General features: G+C 42.9%; 1 protein-coding gene across 1 annotated transcript in view; it reads left to right on the forward strand.

Annotated features, from left to right (window-relative positions):
- Positions 1–20,666, forward strand: part of TRABD2B (TraB domain containing 2B) — a 269,261-nt gene that overhangs the window by 126,869 nt on the left and 121,726 nt on the right. The window contains exon 3 of the mRNA XM_063407122.1: positions 18,403–18,549. Coding sequence (XP_063263192.1) covers positions 18,403–18,549 — 147 coding nt within the window. The remainder of the gene's footprint in view (positions 1–18,402; positions 18,550–20,666) is intronic.

Consider the following 20,666-nt stretch of genomic DNA (forward strand, 5'->3'; position numbering starts at 1 on the left):
TGAGACCAGCATAGTACTAAGCCAAAATAAACCTCCTGAAATATGTGTAATGTTTATGTCAGGCCCTACCTCTCCCCTGATCCGTTCCTGTTGGGCCACACTACTTGCCTATTTAGCCAATTCAGACTTTGATTTTTTTAGCAGTTTCCCTCAACCCCTCCTCCATCTCACTCCTTACAAGAAATCATTTTCACTGTTTCACTGTAGTCCACGTGAACTGGTGCAACTCACAGGGAAGGGATTTATTCTCTTGATTAGAATCTGGGAAGTTGGACTGTGAGCTATGGAAAATTGTCATTGTTGATTCTTTTTGACTGTTTTTAGCTGACCTAGGCTAACTTGTACCAGCTAAGTCTATTGTAATTTCATTAGCTGTATTTTTGTGTTCACTCCTGTTTATCTATCAGTATGTTTTGTCCTAACAGCATTACTGTAAGGCCAAGGGATTATATTATCCAGGCTGTCTGAATTCATCAGGTCTTGAAATGCTTTTAATTCCTTCCTCATTAGTAAAGGATCCTGAGTGATTAGCTAGAATGTGGTTGCCATGGCCAAAGAGTTCTTTCTCTGACATTATTTGGTACACTGAGTGGTGTAGAGCTTTTTCCTTTCTTTTATCTTTTCCCTTCCCTTTCCTTTTCCTTTCTCTTTGCCCTTCGTTTTCCCTTTTCTCCTTTTCCTTTTTTTATTCCTTCCTTGCTCGCCCTTTCTTCCCTTTTCTTTCCTTCCCCCCTAGCCCTGCTGCCTGGTCCTTGCTGGGCTGAAAAGTCAGAGAAGCTGTTTTCTGTCAATTTGTTGATATCTTCTTTCCCTCCTAGCCTGGCACAGAACTTGCTTTTGTTAGTTTTCCTTTGAGGAATACATGTGCACTTCAGCATGAGGTCTGACAACCTTGACCCTCCAGGCATGACTAATTCCCATTTACAAGACCACTACAAAATCCATCAGATCAGAAGTGTCAGGGAGTCAGGAAGAGCCCGGCGTGCAGGGCTGGCTGGAGCTGCTCTCCCTGTGCTGCATGACAAGCTTCATGCCCTCAGTCAGCCAGGCTTGGCTGGGATGAGGTCAAGGAAAAGTGGTGCTTGGAAAGAGCAGGAGGTGAAGGGAGCAAGGGAGGGTTTTGCAAGCAGCCAGGGATGGATTAATTTTGCCCTGTTCATGGCCAGACACCGTGGCTGTGGTGACAGCCAGAGTTAACCAGTGATGCTAATTGGAACTCGAGGAGTTTGAGATGTCTCCTGCTGTTTGAAAGCCTGGGCGTGGAGACTTCTCTGGGCTTGAGTTTGAAAGTAGGAAAAGAGCAGCACAAAGCTGACAAGAAGTTTTTGGAAGTTGCCTTCAAAGTTTCATCTTTATACTGTTTGGGAGTGGTGGTAGTGGTAATCCCAATTGGTTGTGGGGTTTATGTGGGTCAAGGATTTTGTAGTGTCTTTTATACAAGCATGTCATAATTGAGAAATAGGGTCAGTAGAGTGTCCCAAAGATGTCTCTGTGGTTTTGTCCAAACAGCTTCTTCTCAACCAACTCTGGATGATTTCAGCTCTCTGTGAGGCCAGCTCTGAGTTCTCCTCAAAAATCCCACCCAAAGAGACAGAAATGTCTAACAACCTGTGGGTCACTCTCTTGACATGTTCAGTCATAGCCCCAAAATCAGCACAGAAGAGGAGTAAAAACTTGCACAGAAATGAGCTCAGAAAGAATAGGAGCTTGCCAAGAACAAAACCTCAGGAGCCAGGAGGTATCCTTGCATCACTAAAAGGAGGATTTTATTTAATTGACCAATGGAAGTTGGAAGAAAGAGTCAAAGACAGTGTCTAAGGGGAATAAACCCAGGAGAGAAGATAATACTGAAAATAAATGAAGGATCTCAATTTCTGTTGTGTGCTGTTGGAAATAAAGTTTGGTTTTATGGACACAGCTCTCATACAGATTTAGGCTGGAGCATAGGAGAAGTGTATAGAGAGCTGATTCAGCTCCTTTGCCAGCTTTTTCACTTGGAATTGTTTGGTTTTCCCCTTTTGGACTTCAGGAAGGGAATTTCAGCATTGCTTGAAACCTTCTCAGTCACACTTCTGACACCTAAACTTGGTACAAACTATGGGAAGGTGTTTTTGTAGAGCTTTTGTTCTAACCTGGAGAGTGCTGAATTCCATGTGGGGCTTGATCCAAGATCTATAGAAATCAGTCTCAGGATTGCCATATACTTACACAGAAATTAAACCAAAATGCAGAAGTTTCCTATTGCTCTCTCCCATTTATGTGGATTTTAGCCCACTTAATTTAAAAGAATAATTTATATTGTGAGGAACAAGCCACTTTTGTTGTGATGCAGGGTTTGCATCTCAAGGATGAAGTCCTATATGGATTCCTTGAGACTTCCCTTCACATCATCTCTGCCCCATCAGCTTTTTTCACAGAACTTGTAGAAACGTAATTGTTTGGAGAGCTGTACCCTGTCCATCACCTGTTGTAAGAACAGGCAATAAATACGTGGAACAAGGAGGCTGCAAAACTAACATGGGGACAAATACAGTCTCATCCCTTCAGGCTTCCACTGCCTCATACACTTTATTTTAAGGGTAAAGAAATGTGACAGAAATCATCCACTTACTGCCTGCGGGATAAATGCCCAGTGATGGAAGTGAGAGGGATCCTTTACACATCCTGTACAAATGTGAACAGCAGCCACAGAGCCTCCTGCTCAGCCTCTTACTGAGATGCCAGTGTTGTTTCTTGGTTTGGGTTTAGGGTTTGGATTTTTATTTTCCATCTTAACGTACTAACTCAGGAGTAATAAATATTTTAGGTCGCAGTCATGGAGTGGCTCATTTATGGTTAGATCTGACCGTAAGCCTGTGATAAATGGACTTCAATTGAAATGCCAGTGGCTGGGAGAGCGGCAGGCGGTGGCTGCCTCTTGAATCCTACACCATCCACATGTTCCAGCTGCAGGGGACCTCCTTCTCTGGAGAACATTTAGTGGGGGTTTAGCCTGGCCTCAGAAGCTACATTTAAGAACTCTCACTAAGGAGAAAGGAAAGATGTCTAGGTAAACATGATTGAAGGAAATACCTCCAACACCCATTAAGAAATGCTTAAAATTAGTTCTCATTTTGTCCCTTCAGCTGATCTTTGTAGAATAAAGGCAAAGAAGGTACGAGCCCCTCATTTCGTGTGTAATCGATTGAGGGGTGGAACTTGGTGTAAATCCATCATCTTGACAGAGTTACTACTGGATTATACCAGTGAAAACCCAAAAAAATAACACCTGTAAATGAGTCCTTGAAAGGTAAATGTTTGAAAATCTCAAAGATGCTGAGCTCTGATTTACATAGCTCAATTTCAACCAAGCCAGTATTGGTCTGAGATGAATTTTATTGACAGGAAGCTGCTCCAGTGAAGCAGATTTCAATTGTCCTTGCTGACAGCAAAGTGAAGATGTGTCTCTGAGCAGTGAGGTCTCTTAAAGTGTGGGTGGTGGCATTTCCTGAGCTCTTCAAGGAAATGCTCCTGAGTTTTATGTGTCAAGCCCTTACAATGCTCATCTGATCTTGCCATATCTTCCTTTAAAAGGGTTGGGTTGTGCTGCACCACTGACCTGGGAGGGCACAGGATTTTTCCCTGGCTGGGTGTCTAGTTCAGAATATTAATTGCCAAGTGTGCTATTGTGAATATCATTATTATGAGTTAGCATATTAATCAAAAAAGTGATGATACTAGGCAGCAAATTATCTAGAATGTAATACTCAGTGATTTAGTGGTTGTTAAACCAACTTGGAGGAGGAGGATGAGCACTTCCTGAGCTTGGCATGGCCATTTCCTATTGAGTAAACACACTTTCTACTGTTAGCCTTTTTTAATTCAAGCCATGTAAGTCCTTTGGGAGGTAAAGGGGAATCCACCAATTGTACATCTGTTAGAGAAAATAAATACTGTCATCTGTTGCAGCACTGTCACATTGCTTTCCATTTAAAACTAGAAAAAGAAAGAGGCTAAAGACAGTTCATTCCTGTTATTTTTCCCTTGATTTGTTTCTTTCTTTCCTTACATGTATGGGTGGGTTAAGGTTTTTGTCTTGCTTTGTTTTGCAATTTTTTATGGCCCACATTCTGATGTGCTGCAGCTCACAGGCTGTGAGGCTGGACCAGTGCGTTAATTTGTGCTTGTAACTCAAACAGGTAGTAAGTGGGTAGGTTATAATTTAGGGAGTAGGTGGAAGATAGTGAAACTATATGTTTGAGACATTTAAAAAATGTACACTGACCACAGTTCCTATGTAGGAGGAGATGTTCTTCCCATCCCTCTCCTCCTCCCATTTCCAAATAGTTTTGCAGAGCAGCTTTGACTAAAGCTTTGCTGAACTAAAAGTGCCACAGCCTGGGATGATAATAAAAAAAGATGCGTGCTGTTATAAACACTCAATTATTTTCCTTCTTTCTTGTGGAGTTGTTATTAAGCCAGGAGGTTCAGAAGTTCAAAAATATAAAGGAATAATTTGTACAAGAAAAGAAAGGAGTCTATTTCACAAGCTATTGATGCTTCCACTGGGAATTAGCAGTAGCTGTTAGAGTAGCTGGGGTCATACAGAACGATCATGCATTCTGCTCCCACTTAGGAAACCCCTAATTTTTAACTTTTTCACAGCCACAAGCTTACATTTCTGGCAATGAGAAGTGGGGGGAATATTTGAGGAGCTCTTATTAAAAAAATAAACTTCAAATGATGATTGACTCCCCTTTTCTGTCTCTAGAATGGGGCCCATAAATCTCAACAGTTTTCTCTTCAATGGCTACTTGTTCTTTTTGGTTGGTGACAACTTTTATTTTAAGCAAGCTCAGTTCTTAAATTAACCCTTGTGTTGACTCAAGCCTCCTTGTTTGTCTTTGTTTTGCCTCCCACGGATGGAGAAAAGCTTAGCACATGGTAACAGATCCATTCCCATTTCATGCTTGACATGAAATGTGCTCATCAGCGGTCCCTGGGAAAGGGAGCATCCAGACTTCAGGAGATTTGCCTCCAAAGAAAGCACTGAGCTCACAGTCACTGAGAGTCCTCTCTCAGTCCTTGACACTGGACTTCTGACAGGCGGCTGTGCACTGAGGGTTTAATTTATTTGAGCACAAACATTCAGATTCATATGTGGGCACTCAGACTTCCAGTCCCACCCAGTATGGATGGATTCTGGCACTCCTCCTTTGTCATTCTTTCCATAACAACTGTAGGGACACAGCTGTCCAGTGCTCCCTGGATCATTCCTGTGTCTAGAGCTAAATCCAACCTTTGCTACCTGGTAAGAAAACAGGATTCATAGGAATCTCAGGCAGCATCAGCCACTGGACTTGGCAAAAGACACAGCTGAGAAATGGTTTGGTGAGGGCCCCGTGATGTCCATCAGCCTCTGAGCCTCCCTCACAGGTATGCAGGCCCTGGGAGCCAGGAGCAGGCATATCCCAGTGCCTGCCTGTGTGTGGCCAGCCGAATTTGGAAGCTCTATCTTATATCTCTCTGTCAGTGACCTGTTACACAGTCCTGGGGCCTAATGCTTGTGTCAACAGGAGGTTAGGTTTCATGGCATCCTGAGCAAAGCAGGAATGTCCTGGCTTATATTTGTCTCCCCAGGAGAAGGAGAGGGTGGGAGAAAAGCATTCAGCAGCTACTGGGCAATCTTCTGCCATCTCTTGACAGGTAGTGATATAAATCAGAGCCTTGAGTGGGCTCTGCTTAGATCCCTATCAGCCGTGATTAATTCAGTGCTATAGGTGGAAGGATAAACGTGGCTTCCTGTAATCTTAGTTGTTTCCACCAGCCTTTGAACTGATGCATCCATCTGGGAGCATTTAGTTGTGAATACAAAGGGTCAAAATCTGCCCAAGACTGCAGAGCAGGCAGCAGGCCCAGTTCTGTAGAATGGCAGCTAGGAGTTGGTCTCTTGGTCAGGCAGTACAACAGAGGCAAGGGCACTTGAGTCAGTCTTCAATAGGTGGCTTGCAGTATCATCTGGAAACTTTTAGGTGCCAGAGCTTCTAAATTTATTTGAGAAGAGGCTGGCAAAAGTGCCTTAAGATGTCTAAGACTGGGCTGGAGCCTTCATTCCGTGCTACAGGGACATCTGCTCTGCCATTCCCAATGCTCTTATGAAAAGTCCAAAGAGAAGACAATGGGATTGCTTTTCTTGAGCAACTCACATTGTAATTGAAAGGGATGTTGTGGATCTTTTCAGATCCTACTGTCTTCTTGCATCAGGAATCCTTCCCCTCCTCTCAAGACTTTAGTGGCTCTGGTCTGTAATCTTTGCAAGTCACTTGTACACTCATCCATCTACCTAGAGCTCTGCACGAGGCTTGGCTTCTCTCTGACATTCTTGTGTACAAAGCATTCCCATGATAATAGCTTGGAAAATGGCATGCTGGTTTTGTTCCTTCTTTAACATCGCCACGTACCTGTGGGAAATTCTGAAAAGGGCAACAGTCTCGCTGTGTTTGGTGGACGGGGTGTGTTTTGAAAGCAGAAAGATTGTTGGCAACTGCAGCCTGCCAGGAACAGAACCAGCTTATTTCAGCTGACAGCTCTGGAGAAAACCAGCATTGCTAAGTTTCAACTTAGTGTGGGTAGACACTAATAAGAAAATGTAGGACTAACAATTCGGAGGGAATAGTTTATTGCTTTTTGGTCAATCCCTTTTCAGTTTCTGTCAGCATAGAAAGAGCAGAGCTCATGGTCATTTGTGCCCAAAGCAAAATGTGATGAAAACAGGCAAACTAAAGTGTAATTTAGCCTCCTAAAAGCAAAGAGGAGAGGTCACCCTACCAGAAAAAAAGACTCAGAATTTGCAATTTAAACAAGACTCCACAAAGTCTTTTGTCTTAGTAATGCTTGTATCCTAATGCTTTGAATCCAGTAAGTTCTAGTTACCAGAGCTCAGTAAAGCCATGTTTCCTGAGCAACTTCTTTTGCAATCTGTTCAATTTTTGCCTCTCTGTATAAACTCTCTGACATTTTTCTCAGACATGTTCATTGTTTGTACTTTCACTGAGTAATTCCAGAGCTTCACCTCATCTCTAAGTGGTCCAGAACATTTGCTACTCAAAATCCAAGCTAAGTTTCCTAGAATTTTATAGTTATATTTCAAATTTGAGGAACAATTAAATGGAAAGCATAGCTGGCCTTGCACATAATATAAACACATTCCCTCCTTTCCTGAAGTAGAACAGCAGACTGAAGCCTCTGAGCTCCACCCCCACGATTGTGCACAAGGCTCTTATCCATCCATATTATCCCAGGGCAAGAGCAAAGACATTTGCTTTTGGGAGTTGCTTTTTCTCCCTTTGGGGTCTTTAGGATTTGTCTGAGCTGTGTCCTCATGTTCCATACCTTCAGTGGCTGTAGGATTTCTGGGAATCTTCCTGGTGAAGCACAGCTGGAGAGAGAAAAACCTGCTGGACATTTGTGGAGTGTTTCAGGGGTTGGCAGCGTGTGCTTGCTTGTGGGTGTATTTACAGAGCATCAGAATTAAACAGGCAAGGAAAAAGAGGTGGGGGGGGAAAAGAAGGAGTTTGTTTGGCTCAGCTTCTGTGAGTGCCTGTAAGGAGTGAGGAGATACAGCTAAAGGGGCAGAAGGTGAACCTGAGGCAGATCTCTGTGAGGTATTGTCTCTGCTGTTTATGTGCATAGACCAGAATGGTGCCTGAAAACAGTATTCATTACTCTTTTTATTATTCGTTTATGTGAGGAAATATCCCGCCTTCAGTAATTTATGAAGCCGTGCAAAGAATAATCTTCTACCTCCTTTCTTAGTTGGAAGAAAAAAGAAAATGAAAGTGTTACTTGAATGAAGTGCTTTCTTCAGAATTTGCCAATTTAAAGAAACGTTTTGCAGCATCTGGTTCCTGGCTCTAGCCAGGAGAGCAAAAATCTGAGAACACTCTTCTTGGTTCTTTAGCAGCATATCCTCACTGGTAGCTGATTTCATAGGTGTTCTCTGACTGGAGTGGAGATTGATTAGGCTAAACTTAAAAACACTCCAAGCAAAAAGATTTTTTAGTTCCAATGATAATAAAAATATAATCGTTATCTTTCAAGAGACAGCTATAACCTCCCATAATTCATAAACAGAAGCATTAGATTGAGGGAGTCAATATATAGTAGAAAATAAAGTGTCTGAATTTATAATTCTGACTTTGAAAGCTAACAGAGAAATTTGTTGCAAATAATTAATTTTATAATTTTCTTCTGGCTTGGCAACTTGACTGTGAATAGACTGCAGTTTCCTTGCAGCTATTTGTTAGCTGAATTTATTTGCTGAATAATTGATGTAAATATCTCAGTGAATAGTAAGTAATTATTCTTGGCCTCTGCTTAATGTGAAGGCAAGTGTTTGGCTGCAAGTAGATGATATTAGAAATTTGAGCTGCTGTGATTTGATGGGTAGGTCACCTTCTTTCCCTGGCCAACTGAATTTTGAGTAATTTTTATGTAGACTGCACCAGGGCTGCAGCACTCGAGGGGAGCACCAGCTTCAGCCATTTTCATGCTCTGAAGCAGCAGCTCTGGGAGAGGGAGGCAGCAGGGGGGTGAGCAGTGCACTGCCCATCACCTGTGCTTTACCAGGTCTGCATTGGAGCCTGAGGATGTAACTGAATTGCCAGGAGGAAAGAGGGGCTGTCCTGTAAGGTCACCCAGGGACCTCAGTGCCCTGTAACAGCTGGCACAGGTGGGGTCCCATCTGTCCTGGGGAAGGGCTTAGGTTTTCTCCAGGTGGGGCACACCCAAAGAGAGCAGCTGCCAGGTCAAGCCCTGTGTTTCTTACCAGACATGGGGTACTCCATGCCTGGTCACTATGTACCCCAATGGCAGAAACATCTTGCATAATAAAATTATTTCATCTTGAGATAATGCTGAGCTAAAGGAAAAAACAACAGTTCAAAACAAGTGCTTATCTCTGATGAGTTCAGCTCAGCTCTGTGCTTCCTCTTAAAGTTTTCCTTTTCTTATGCTGTTCTGAATAATAATTTCTATTTTTCCCCTTTCCCTGCTGGACCTCATGAGGATTCAGCCCCCTTCAGGCTTAGGAAGCATTCCCTTTTCTACAGCTGTCAACTCAGTGGTGCTCATGTGGAGACTAGAAAGCTGAGACAGTTGCTGCCCCAAAGTGTTTGTCCTTGGCCAGAGGTTGCAGCTCCATCTGGCTCCCTGGAAAGTGCTCCCCTTCCTGATGGGCTGTGATTTACTCCCCAGGATAGATGCATATTGAAATTGGCACCTGCTTGTGCTGATACCCCGGGCTGGGAGTTGGAAATTCAGGACATAAAGATCTGTGTCCCCTCCAGCCATTCGTGCTGCAGGAGCAGCAGTCTGGAAAGGGGCCGTGCTGGCATCGCGAGGTGTTAAGCTCGGATGGCTGAAGGAGTTAATCAGCTGCCTCACTGTAATATAATAGAAAGAAAAACATGCCTGTGGGGCTAGTCCATTTTACTATGTAGCTTCAGCTGGTAATTAAAAAGCAACAGTTCAAAATTAAGCAGTAATATGAATAAACCCCAAATTAAATATACCCAGGACAGGTTGCATTTTTCAGTGGGTGGATGCTTAGCATATCATGAAACTAGACTTTAAAAGTCTCAGGCTGGGTGCCTGAAGCTGGGAGTTCCCCAAATGGCCCCAGAGCTTTGCTTTATTCCAGGGGGGTGCCCCTTTCATTGCAGCTCACTCGTCACCAGGGCCAACTGGTCCGCTCCACTCAGGGCATGTTCCCACATTCCTTCTGTTACAGTGGAGACAAAAAAAGAAAAATCAAAACCCCAGAAGGGCCCGGTAACAATTTTACTCGTGAGCCGAGCAGCAGACGTGGTTTCAGGTTCTTGGGAAAGATTTCATGTGCCCCCTCTGAAGGTGAAGGGACAATGTGCCCATTTAAGGTGGAGAAAAGTGATCGTGGGCGCTGCCCTTCGGGCGTCCTGCCAGGCTTCCTTTTGGGAGTGAAATCGCTGAGCAAAGCAGCAGGCTGAGAGCTCCTCTCTGCGTAGAGCAGGCAGATGGCTGCTCTTCAGAAGAGTGGTGCAACCAACCACCGGGATAATTTTGAGGTGAAGGCATGGGGAGCAGGGAGGTGGGTGGGAAGGAGTGATAGGAGAAGAGGTATTTTCATCCACAAGGTCTCCAACTGGCAGATTTCCAGAAGATGGGAAATGTTGTCTGAGAAAAGTTCACGCTCTGCTCACCTCATTTCTTACATGCTTTCCCCAAGTATCTGCTACCAGACACTTTTGGGGATGTTGGGCTTATCTGGGCTGACTGTTCTTGTTTCAGTGACACCTTTGAGCAACGTGCTGCAGACGCTGCGGCACCTCTCCTGGAACACTGCTCTTCTCCAGAAACCTCCTCACAAACTTCCAGTGCCCACAGAGCCCTTGTGTTACACGGGGTGTGTGCTGGGGGGAGGTTCCCTGACGCTGAGGCAGCATTTGGGGTTTCTGAACACAGGGGGTTTGCTCTTGATTAGTAAGTGGTGAGATACCCCCAGGACAGGAATGACAAAGTGGAGCTGGAGGCCAGGCAGGGCTTGCTGGGGTGGTGGCACAAGGGGCAACTGTGGGGACCCAGAGGTGTGCAGGAGCCAGGCTGGCAGCCAGCCCAGGGCAGCAGCAGATGGGCAGCAGGGCCCTGTCCCACTGGGTTTGTCCCACTGGAACACTGCCTGCTTTGTCTGGGTGAGAAATGTCTCTGCCTTCCTCTGTGCCTGTGGGTTTCACATGATCCAGGGCTGCTGCTTTAGACATCCAATGTCACACAGTCCATCTGTCTCCTTTCTCTTCCTGGAGTTGGGTCCATTCACACCAGTTGGGCACTCCAGCCTTTTGCCCTCATAATGGACTTCCTGGTATTTTTTATGGGTTGTTTAAAATCAAGCCCAGTTGCCAGATACTCAGCCTTGGAAGACCTGTTACTGCTCTGACACAACTTAACATGAAGGGTGTAAAGAAAGAAGCCGAAGCAATTTACACCATCATGTCTGACTTGATTAAAACTAATACGGGACGTTTAGGTTTCTGGTCAGCATTGTTTTGTTGTCTAGTATGTCCTTTCTTTAAGTCACATCACTGAATAGCTGAGGTGAGTTCTAGGGAGAAGGAATTTACTTTAGAACCACTCTGAGTTCAGCCTTCCTTCTGGAGTGCTCTCTTGTGCCAGAAGTATGAACTGATTTTACTGAGTGTTTCCTTTCTTGTTTACAAGATCTAAGACTCCAGTGCAGGTCTAAAAAGTGACACTTGGACCTGCAAGCCATCACTGCTGGGCAGGGTGTTAGTTACTGGAACTGGTTGCACTTCATTGTAAAAACATTTGCAGAATTAGACTGCTCAGAGTGTAACTCATTTGATGAAAATATTTATCCTTTTAGATAGGTTTACTTATCAAAGTTAATCTGCTGAGAAACAAGACCTATGCAGAAGTACTGGATGCGAGTAAATCCTGCATACAAAATCCCCACAAGTCCTACATTTAGATTGCGAATTTAACAGAAGTCATTCTGTCCCTTCCAGAGTTTCAGTTCTGATCAAAATGCAAATCTGTCTTCCTGTTGTTTCTTAATTTATTTCCCTAAGCTTGAATGTGGGCATTGACCAAAGCAGAGTTATCCTACAGAGTCACTGCTCACTCACACTGTGACTGGTTGGACACCAAGCTGAGTTACTGACAAAAGAGACCCTGCTCATGATGTGGTGAGGGCATTGAAACTGAAACATCCTTCCATCAGTGTGGTGGTTCACAAAAGGGGAAATTCCATACCAAAGCTCTTTTCCTCCCACCCTTTCTTCTGTGTTAATCTGGACTCTAAGTACCTTTAGTGAGTAACAGAGGTCGCTGCTGTTAGAAGCAAAGTTTTCAGATCTTTCCCTTGTTCCAATACTGCCTGTGCTACAGCTGCTGCTGACTTCAGGTTACATATTTAAGACCATTTTGGGGTTTTTATTGACCTATTTAGAGTGGGTGTGGTATTTATAGTGTATTATAGTATAAGTTTTAAAAGTGCTTTCAGGACAGAAAGTAGTTCCATGTCTTTGTTGTCTTAATGACCTTGTGCAAGAGAAGACATGTATCTAAGAGCCCAAACTGTTGCTGTCTTGCCTGTTCTGTCACATAACCCACCAAACCCCCAAATTTCTGCTCTCCAGGGTCTCACTGAACCCTGTGCCTGCCCCAGCCCTACTGAAGCCAGAACTTGGAGCAGAAGCAGTGGTGTAGTAGGGGCAGTCCAAGAAATGTGTGACCTGCCATCAACCAGGAGATTCTTTTTCTGGCTTGGGGAACTTAAGGCTGAGAGACTGGGGTTCTCATGCACTCTGCAGTGTTTGCAGTGTAAAAATTTTCTGTTGGCTTTTGATTCAATCAAAGCACAGTAAAAATAAAATAAAAACCAAAATTACTTTTGCCTGTGCAAGTTCATCATTACATCTCTGCATAAGGAGAAAAGTCAGGAGGCTAAAGTCAAGCTGTTGGAGTCAACTTTAGCTGGAGCTTTGGGCATGAAAGCTGGGGCCTCCATGTCACTGCAGCTTTCCCAGCATCAAGAAAACCAATCTCAGTCCCGTGGCTGCACATCAGTAGCATGGCTGCCCTGCCCTGGGCCGTACCCCTGTGTCACTGTCACGCCTGAGCCGTGGCATGGGCGGTGGTTTGTGGTTTCTCCAAGAGCCTCAGTCAGATTCAAACCGGTTTATTAAACTGGTTAATTGGCAGTTTGAAAGGGAGGGGGGAAGGCGAGGTCCCTAGGTCTCCCTGGACAGTGCCAAGCCGCAGACTGTTAACTACTCCTGCCTTTCAGAAGCAATAACTGCGGATTTGGGGAACATATGGAACTAACTAGCCGAAAGGCTTTTATGAGCAGCTTTAACAGGGGGCACGGTTTGTGAGTAGAAATTCCAGTGGATGAGTTAATAGTTTCACTTTCCTTAGCTGTCCCTTTATAGGAAAAACAACAACAAAGCTGGGCACGTTCCTCCCACAGCCCCGGCTGTACAATGTGCCGATGCATCCAGGATTTCGTTTGGACACCGGGGGAGTCCTTTAGTAGTTCCCCCAGGACCTGTTTTTCCAGAGCTATTTCCTGATGCTGACCTCATTAGGTGAGTTTCACAGCTCACTAATTCCTAGCAATAGCACAAGAGATTCAAGGAAAGGGGAAACCCGTCTTCTGGAAACCAGTGGAACTGAACAGATTTGGGCAAGCACTTTTATTGCTTTTCATTAATCTGGAAAATCAGGGACTTGCATTTTTCTTTCTTCTATTTTTTTTCCCAAGTAACTATTTGGACCTGAAACTGTATGTTTGATTTTTTGTTTGATTACAGATTAGGATAACTACAAAAGGAGAACCCCTGCAGAACTGTATATCTCAATATTTATGTTATAGTTTATTTTGAACCAAGTAGGAGAGTGGGTATTTCTTCTCTGGAATTGCAGTCTGGGCAATGACAGGATATAGTCACTCAAACACTTCCAGTAATGCTTATTTAGTGTTTGCATTGTGGTGGCACGTGTCCAAAAGAGAGAGCAAAGGAAAACAATAAGTTGCCTGCTCAAGAGCTGACATCATAGTGTGAAATTTAAGTACTTGTTTTTGTGGTATTGTTATTAATCATGGGTCTGTGCAGGGGTCATCCTGTAATTCCAGCTACTGGAGTCCTGTGAATGCAAAGCTTGGCCTGAGAGTTTTCCTAGGGCTGCCTTTCATCTTCAAGTCTCCTGTATAGCAAACACACCAGAATACACAGCTCCAATTTGTCTTAAGCTTAACAAAAATGTGTTTCTTCTGTTGTAATTCCTGAATTTGTTGCCTGTTTTATTAGCAATATATTTCATAGGAAGGTTTGGGACTGCTCAAGCATTTTATCTGTGAATAAGGTTTACTTGTCTTATTTTATAGCTATTTATTAGATGTTCCCACAAAGCTTTTTTTTTTTTCCACTGTGGCGTTATTTAGGGCTTTAGAAAAATTGAAGAGGTTAGTTAGAAAAATTGAAGAGGTGGACCTGGCAACCTTTCCACTTGATTCCACAGGTGGACAAAGCCACCTGTCCACCACTGACATAACCAGGAATCATGATGCATTTGGTTAGCTTGGTTTTTGTTTTCTGGGCCTTCTTATGCTCTTCAGCTAGAGACAAATGTACAGACCATGGATAAGGAGACATCTCTCTGGCACAGAGGCTGTGATTTCTCCTCCTTAACTATCACATACAGCACCAACATGGTTCTGGCCTTCAGGAGCTTTCAAATGTCCAGTTTGAAGCTGCTGACCTGGCACAGTAAAACACAACGTGTGAATGGTTGTGAGAGTACCTTGGAACAAATGGGATTTTCATCTAGCTTTACTCCCAAACCCAAGTTCAGTGAAGAAAATGATTTCTGGTGTAAAGGCTGGAGTATTCCTAAACCCAGTCCAAGTACACATTTATTCAGTTCTCCTCCCTCTTTAAAAAGATGGCAGTGGTCCTCTAGATCTCTTTCTGTAGATTAGGTTTACTTCCCTAAAACCAAATTCTCATTAAATTCTCACATAAAATCAAATCTCCAACCTCACCAACACGTTTGCAAAACAAAATTCAAATTGTCCCAAGGACAGCTGCTGATACCAACACTTCTGTGCAGTGCCAGCCTCGAGGCCTTAGGACCCACTGCAGTTGTGTCTGCTTGCTTTATGTGTAGTTTTGAGGTTTTATAATGCTTTATCTTTTTGAAGGTGAAAGTTAAACACCGTAAACATTAAAACTTATTTATATAGGAGGTTTGCTTTTGTAACCCATTCCTTCTGTTCTTGTGTGACTCCTGGCTCTGTAATCCTGAAGCACGGAGAGGGGGAATACTGTTTGAGTGTCAAGGTGATCAGCAAGGCTGTTGGTGAAGGTCTTCACTAGTCCAGCCCCTTTTCCTTGAGAGGTCCAAAGGCTGTGCAAAACAATTCCAAAAGTGTCTGGACCAGTGTAGGACTAGTGGGACCCACTCCCACTGACAGTAAAACAGAACTGCCCTGAGGGCTCAACTGGTGTCTCCAAACACCCAAATAAAATCTCTGTGTTGCAGGAATGACACCACCCAGATTAAAAGGTTGGTCAGTCACAAACGGTAGGGCCAGAGACAGATGTGCAAAAATGTCTTCAAAGCAGGGTGAGGACCATAAATTGTGTGAATAAAAATGCACTTCCCGAGAGCCAAAGTCATAACTTCCCATTGCTTCCCAGGACAAATCCTGTCTGCTCTGTTTATTAGGTGGGACTGTGTATAGGCAGTCACTCTAAGTGTGTTTATTTTGAAGTCATCAGCTGTTCAGTAATCTCAGGCAGCTCTGGGAGATTTAACTCAGATAGAGGATTAGGCTGGGGGTCGTGGGGTCACTGATATTAAGATAGAGAGAAGGGAAGGAAACAGCATTGGTTTTCTGGCATTAACTGAACAGTAAGGAAAAATAAATTCGGGTTTTAAACTGGCTTTAACCTGACTCTGAAGGAAATGGTCTACAAATCCAGCCAGGAAACAGGCAACTGGGATGAGACCCTGCTTCTCTTTAAATTTGGTTTGAGCCTCACAACCAAAATCCATGGTGGTTATGGCTTGATCAAGCAAGACTTCTCTAGAAATCAGTTAAGTACACTTTTCCTTTAGCATATTCAAGTGTTCAAGTTTCTGATTTTCACTTTCCTCCTAAAATAAAATCTGGAGTAGCTTTTGGGGCAGCAGTTTGAACCCAGTGCTGAGCTGCCCATGGTGATGGATGGGTTCAGCTGGTGGCCAGCATCACCTCTAGGTCCAAAAGCTGCTGTGAGGCAGAAAGCAGGGACATGAATGTCCTGGCACTAATGAAATCATGGGGGCCGCTGCAAAATAACTCATTCTCTCTCATTTGGAATCTTTGGTGTCTCATAAGAAGTGAACTCGTACTGTGAACTTCTCTGCAGGCTGATTTTTCAGGAATACATAGACAATTTTCTTCAAGATCTCTAACCCCCTGCTGATGTGACTGAAATAATATAATAGGTTCCAAACCTATCAGAGGAGAAAGACCCACACTAGTAATGCACAGGACTGGTTTCCCCAGAATAACCAAAAAAAAAAAAAAAAAAAAAAGGAAAAAACGGGGAGGTTTGACAAAAAAAGCATTGGGAGTAAAGTAAGTAAGGATTTGTTTATTGCTTTCTTAATATTTTATCATAAAACATACGGTCTTGCCTTCAGGGCTTGTTGGTGGTTTGTATATGTGTGTGCGCCTGTGTGTATACTTATTTTTGTATATAAAAATCTAGTAATATCCATTGTTTAAAAAATAAAAAATGAGAAGGATTTTGCTAAAAGCATTTTGGGAAAACCTCTGCTCTCATTTTTCCTGTCAGTGTTTTTCTAAGCTTTTATTTTTATTAGTCAAAATGTTTAGAATCCCCAGGAAATCCTGGGATGAACCATTTCCTCTTTGAGCTATAGCCCTTAGGGGAAAAAGAAAAAGCTCAGATCCTTTCAAACGTTAGAAATTTTTCAAACTATGTTTTTTGCATATTTTTTAAATTACAGAAAAACTAAGTTAGGAAGATGTTTAACTTCAAGCTGTGGTCCTGGGAAGGTTTGATCTCTTTGTAGAAAAGCCTGAAGAAGCCCTTAGATCTGGGCTAGGAAATCTTTTAGGCTTGGCTTTTAATGGGGAACTGATTGTCAAATTTAGGCATAACAGGTTCAGTTGAAAGACCATCCTTTATTTTTTTTCTTAAGTTAAAAAATTGCATTTTCTTTTCCTCAACCCAATTTGTGTATGTTAGTTAGCATGTAACAGCTTTTTATTGAGGTTGTTAGTGCCCTGAACATCCTTTGTTATTATTAATATTAACATTATCAATGTTATCATTAATAATTAAATATCCAATACTCTTTTTTATATACATGAGATTTTGCAACTTCCTTTCCTTCACCTTCAGATAAACTTCAATAGGAATCATAACTTTAAACTAAGAAAAACTTCCATCCTGCAAATACATATGTAAATTGCTGATTTTAAACTCCTCATGGTTCACTCCTTGACGTGGGTTCAGTTGCTAAAATTTAAGAAGGTAAGAATTCAGGTCCCACACTGCAGCTCAGCAGGGATTACATTAGCCAGATTTTGAGATGATTGTTGTTCTCTGGGAAGAATGGGCCACTGCTGTTATAAATGAGAAAAGCTCAAAAAGTGAAATGTGAGACTGAGGGGTGCAGGAGTCTTTTCATGGAAAATGCCACATCACTATAATTTTTCAGAACTCTGAATTTGCAGTCACCACATACCACTTTATTTTAGGAAAAGTGTGTTTGTTTATTTATACAGTTTGTGACAGAAGTCTTCACTGCAGTTCTTCTGATTTATTCATCTACTTTTTATCAAGTTTCTTCAGAAGGTTCTTGGAAAGCAGAGCATGTAAAGCCCAGACTTGGTGGTTCAATAACTGGTATATATTACTCCCACAGTCTTTCACAAATCTAAAAATATTTTTGGTAGCTCATATGAAATTTAGTGGTTCTTTTTTTTGTTTGGTTTTATTTGGGTTTTTTTTGTTGAGGGGTAGGAGGAGTGTTTTTTGTGGTGGGGGGCTTTTTGTTTGTTTGCTTGGGGTTTTTTTGGTTTTTGTTTGGTAATTCATGGGAAAAAAATCCAATATTTAAGGACATTTATTTTTTTGGTTACCCAAAATTACATGGTCAATAGTGCTTCTGGTTTTTTGGTTTCTTTTCAATTTGGGATGGAGATACTGGACCAGTCTGTTGGGACAGTGTTACAGATCTGCATCTCTGTTCTCACTTTGCAGATGGGTGGGTGAAGGAGGAAAGACAAAAGGAGGGAGACCAATAATGAATTTCCTAGAGTTTTTGTTACTACAAGCGTGCACAAAGTCCCAATACTGTACCTGTGACTCCAGAAGTTCATAAGATTTTGGGTTTTTTCTCAAAAACCTTTCAACTGAGTTTGGGTTTTGGATTTAAGCTGGGGTACAGGAAACAGTCAGAGGCAATAGAAGTGTCCTTGTTTAGTGTCCACATTTCCATTGCAGTGTCTGTCATAAAGCAAATTAACCAGCACAGACAGCCCAAGAGTTCTGGGATTGTAACCTCTGAGCAATATGTACCTGTTGTGAAGTTATATTCTATGGGAAATATAATGGTTTTCCATTATATTCCATTATATTTCCATTATATATATTCCAAACCTGAATGGTTTTCCATTTGGGAATGCCTAAAGACCATCCCTTATTACTGTGGGCCAGAATGGATCAAGGGAATAGACTTCAGGTGCAGGAAAATCTTTCAAAGTTTTGTCCTTTAGTCCGTGTTGTTTTGATTCCTACTGTCTTCAGCTGTTTCTCTCTTTTCCTGCCTGTGTTTCTGCAGGTGCTGTTTGCTCTGAACCAAACTCTGCTCCAACACGAAAGCCTTCGAGCAGGCAGTTTGCAGGCCCCTTACACCACTGAGGATCTCATCAAGCACTACAACTGTGGAGACCTGAATGCTGTGATTTTCAACCATGACACTTCTCAGGTGAGCAGAATTGTTCCAGATGGGCCAGAGAATTGAGGAAAAATCAGCTGCTTTAATAGCAATATCCCCATCATCACTTCATATTCCGACTCCTCTTCCCCCTCTTCCTTTTAATGCCCTCTGTTTTCTTTCCACACGTGCCTCATTTGCCTGGTGAGAGAGTGGAATTTCCCTGGATTGGCTCAGGCTCTGGGGAATCACAGAATGGTTCAGGTTCAAAAAGACCTCCAAGATCATCGAGTTAACTGCTAACCCAGCACTGCCAAGTCCGAAACACAGCTAAACCGTGTGCCCAAGCACCACATCCACACGTCTTTTAAGAACCTCCAGGGATGGTGACTCCAACACTTCTCTGAGCAGCCTGTTCCAGTGCTTGACAGCCCTTTTGATGAATAAATTTTTCCTAATGTCCAATCCAAACCTCCCCTAGCGCCACTTGAGGCTGTTTCCTCTTGTCCTGTTGCTTGTTACTAGGGACAAGGAATGGACTGCCTGGAAAACTTTCCTAGGGATGTTCTTGGTTAATTCTGGATGTTTGGGGCTCTTGAATGCAGACTCCTCATTAAGGGTGGAGGGGGAATCTCTGCAATGTTTGAGCTTATATATGAAGAGGAAGTGGACCTTATGTAAATACTCTAAAAAGTAAATAACCTCTCAAACATGTCATAATTCAGTGATTTTGTATGTGTCTCAGGCAGCCCTTCAGTCTCTGTTTATCTTAGTTATCCAAAGCTATTAAAAACTCTCAAGGGAGCAGAAATCTGATTTCCAGACCAGTTTGATGCTTCATGGCAAGCTGAGATTCCTCTTTCTCCTTTCCAGTTAATTCTGTGAAAACTTGGTCTTTGGATGTCATCTTCAACATCTCCTTTTTTTTGATCAGTATTCCCAGATTCCTGTCTCAGGTGCAGTGACTCACTTGGGGCAAATCTGTGTAAATTTGACAGCCACAGTACTGTATGTGTGTTGCCAGTGAAAGAATTAAATCCTGATAGCAGTCTACCATTAGCAAATGCAAATCAAGGAGAACTGTGTGACTGCCAGAGAGAACTGAGACAGGGTAAGCTCAGCCTGTGGATTGGGGCAGAGGCCTCTCAGACACTTTTATCTTGCCATCACTGTCTTGGGTTGCACAGGGCTCTGTGGGTCACTTGTTTCTCAGCACAACAGCTGGGCAAGCAATTGGGGCCCCAACATGAGATAAAACCCCCTTGGTGTCCCAGTTAACTCACTCCTAGAAAATTAATTGCTTTAGAGCAGGACATACCAGGGTGGTTAACGTGGCAGCACTGAAACACAGGAGTGTGTGGTACCAGAGCTGCCAGAGCTGTTCATTCTGGTCAGCCTTGCACTGAAAAGTAAGGGGAGAAAGGGAGAAATCAACTTGGGTAGGAATGCATCTTTAAAGATGAGGAATACGAGTTGGAAAAGGTAAAGAACTCATGACTTTGGAGGATCCTGGAGAAGTCAGTGGTTGTAACTATTCCTAAAATATTGAAGCACAGCACACATGATAAGAAAGGAATAAACAAGCAAGATGTAGTGGAATGTTTGCCATGGATGCTATGAAAGGACTGCTAGTGGTCAAACCCATGAAGACAGTCCTGGTGTCTGAATGCCCTGTGTCACCTGTGAATCTCCACCAGTGCAATTTCTCCTAATAAGTAAAGCCTTTGTCCCTAAGATGAGTTGTGGTCATTCATAGCAGTTGCATGAGCTCACAGACACCTCTGATTTATTGTCACATTGTCCTAGAACAGACCTGGGGATTAGACTTGAGAGGAACCGCTTGCTGTAAAAGCTTCTTTATTTCTGCAAATCATTGGATCAAGTGTGAGTTTCCAAACAGTGTTAAAGACAGAAGAAAGAAACCAACAACCACTCAGAGTTCAGGCACTGGTGTTAGTCATGGTCCCAGAGTGCATGCAGTTGATGGAGATTATAACGCTTACAGGCCATGGAAAATTAAAATCCCTCTATGTATACTGGTCCCCGCAGAACTCTAAATATTGTGCCGTACTGTTGGGTAAAGAGTTTTTTGTTTGGTAGTGTTTTTATAAACCAGCTCTATACCATTTATTTTAACTGCGAGCAGAACAAAATAGAAAATTAAAACG

Source organism: Prinia subflava, chromosome 10 (genome assembly GCF_021018805.1).
Source record: "Prinia subflava isolate CZ2003 ecotype Zambia chromosome 10, Cam_Psub_1.2, whole genome shotgun sequence".
Lineage (NCBI taxonomy): Eukaryota > Metazoa > Chordata > Aves > Passeriformes > Cisticolidae > Prinia > Prinia subflava.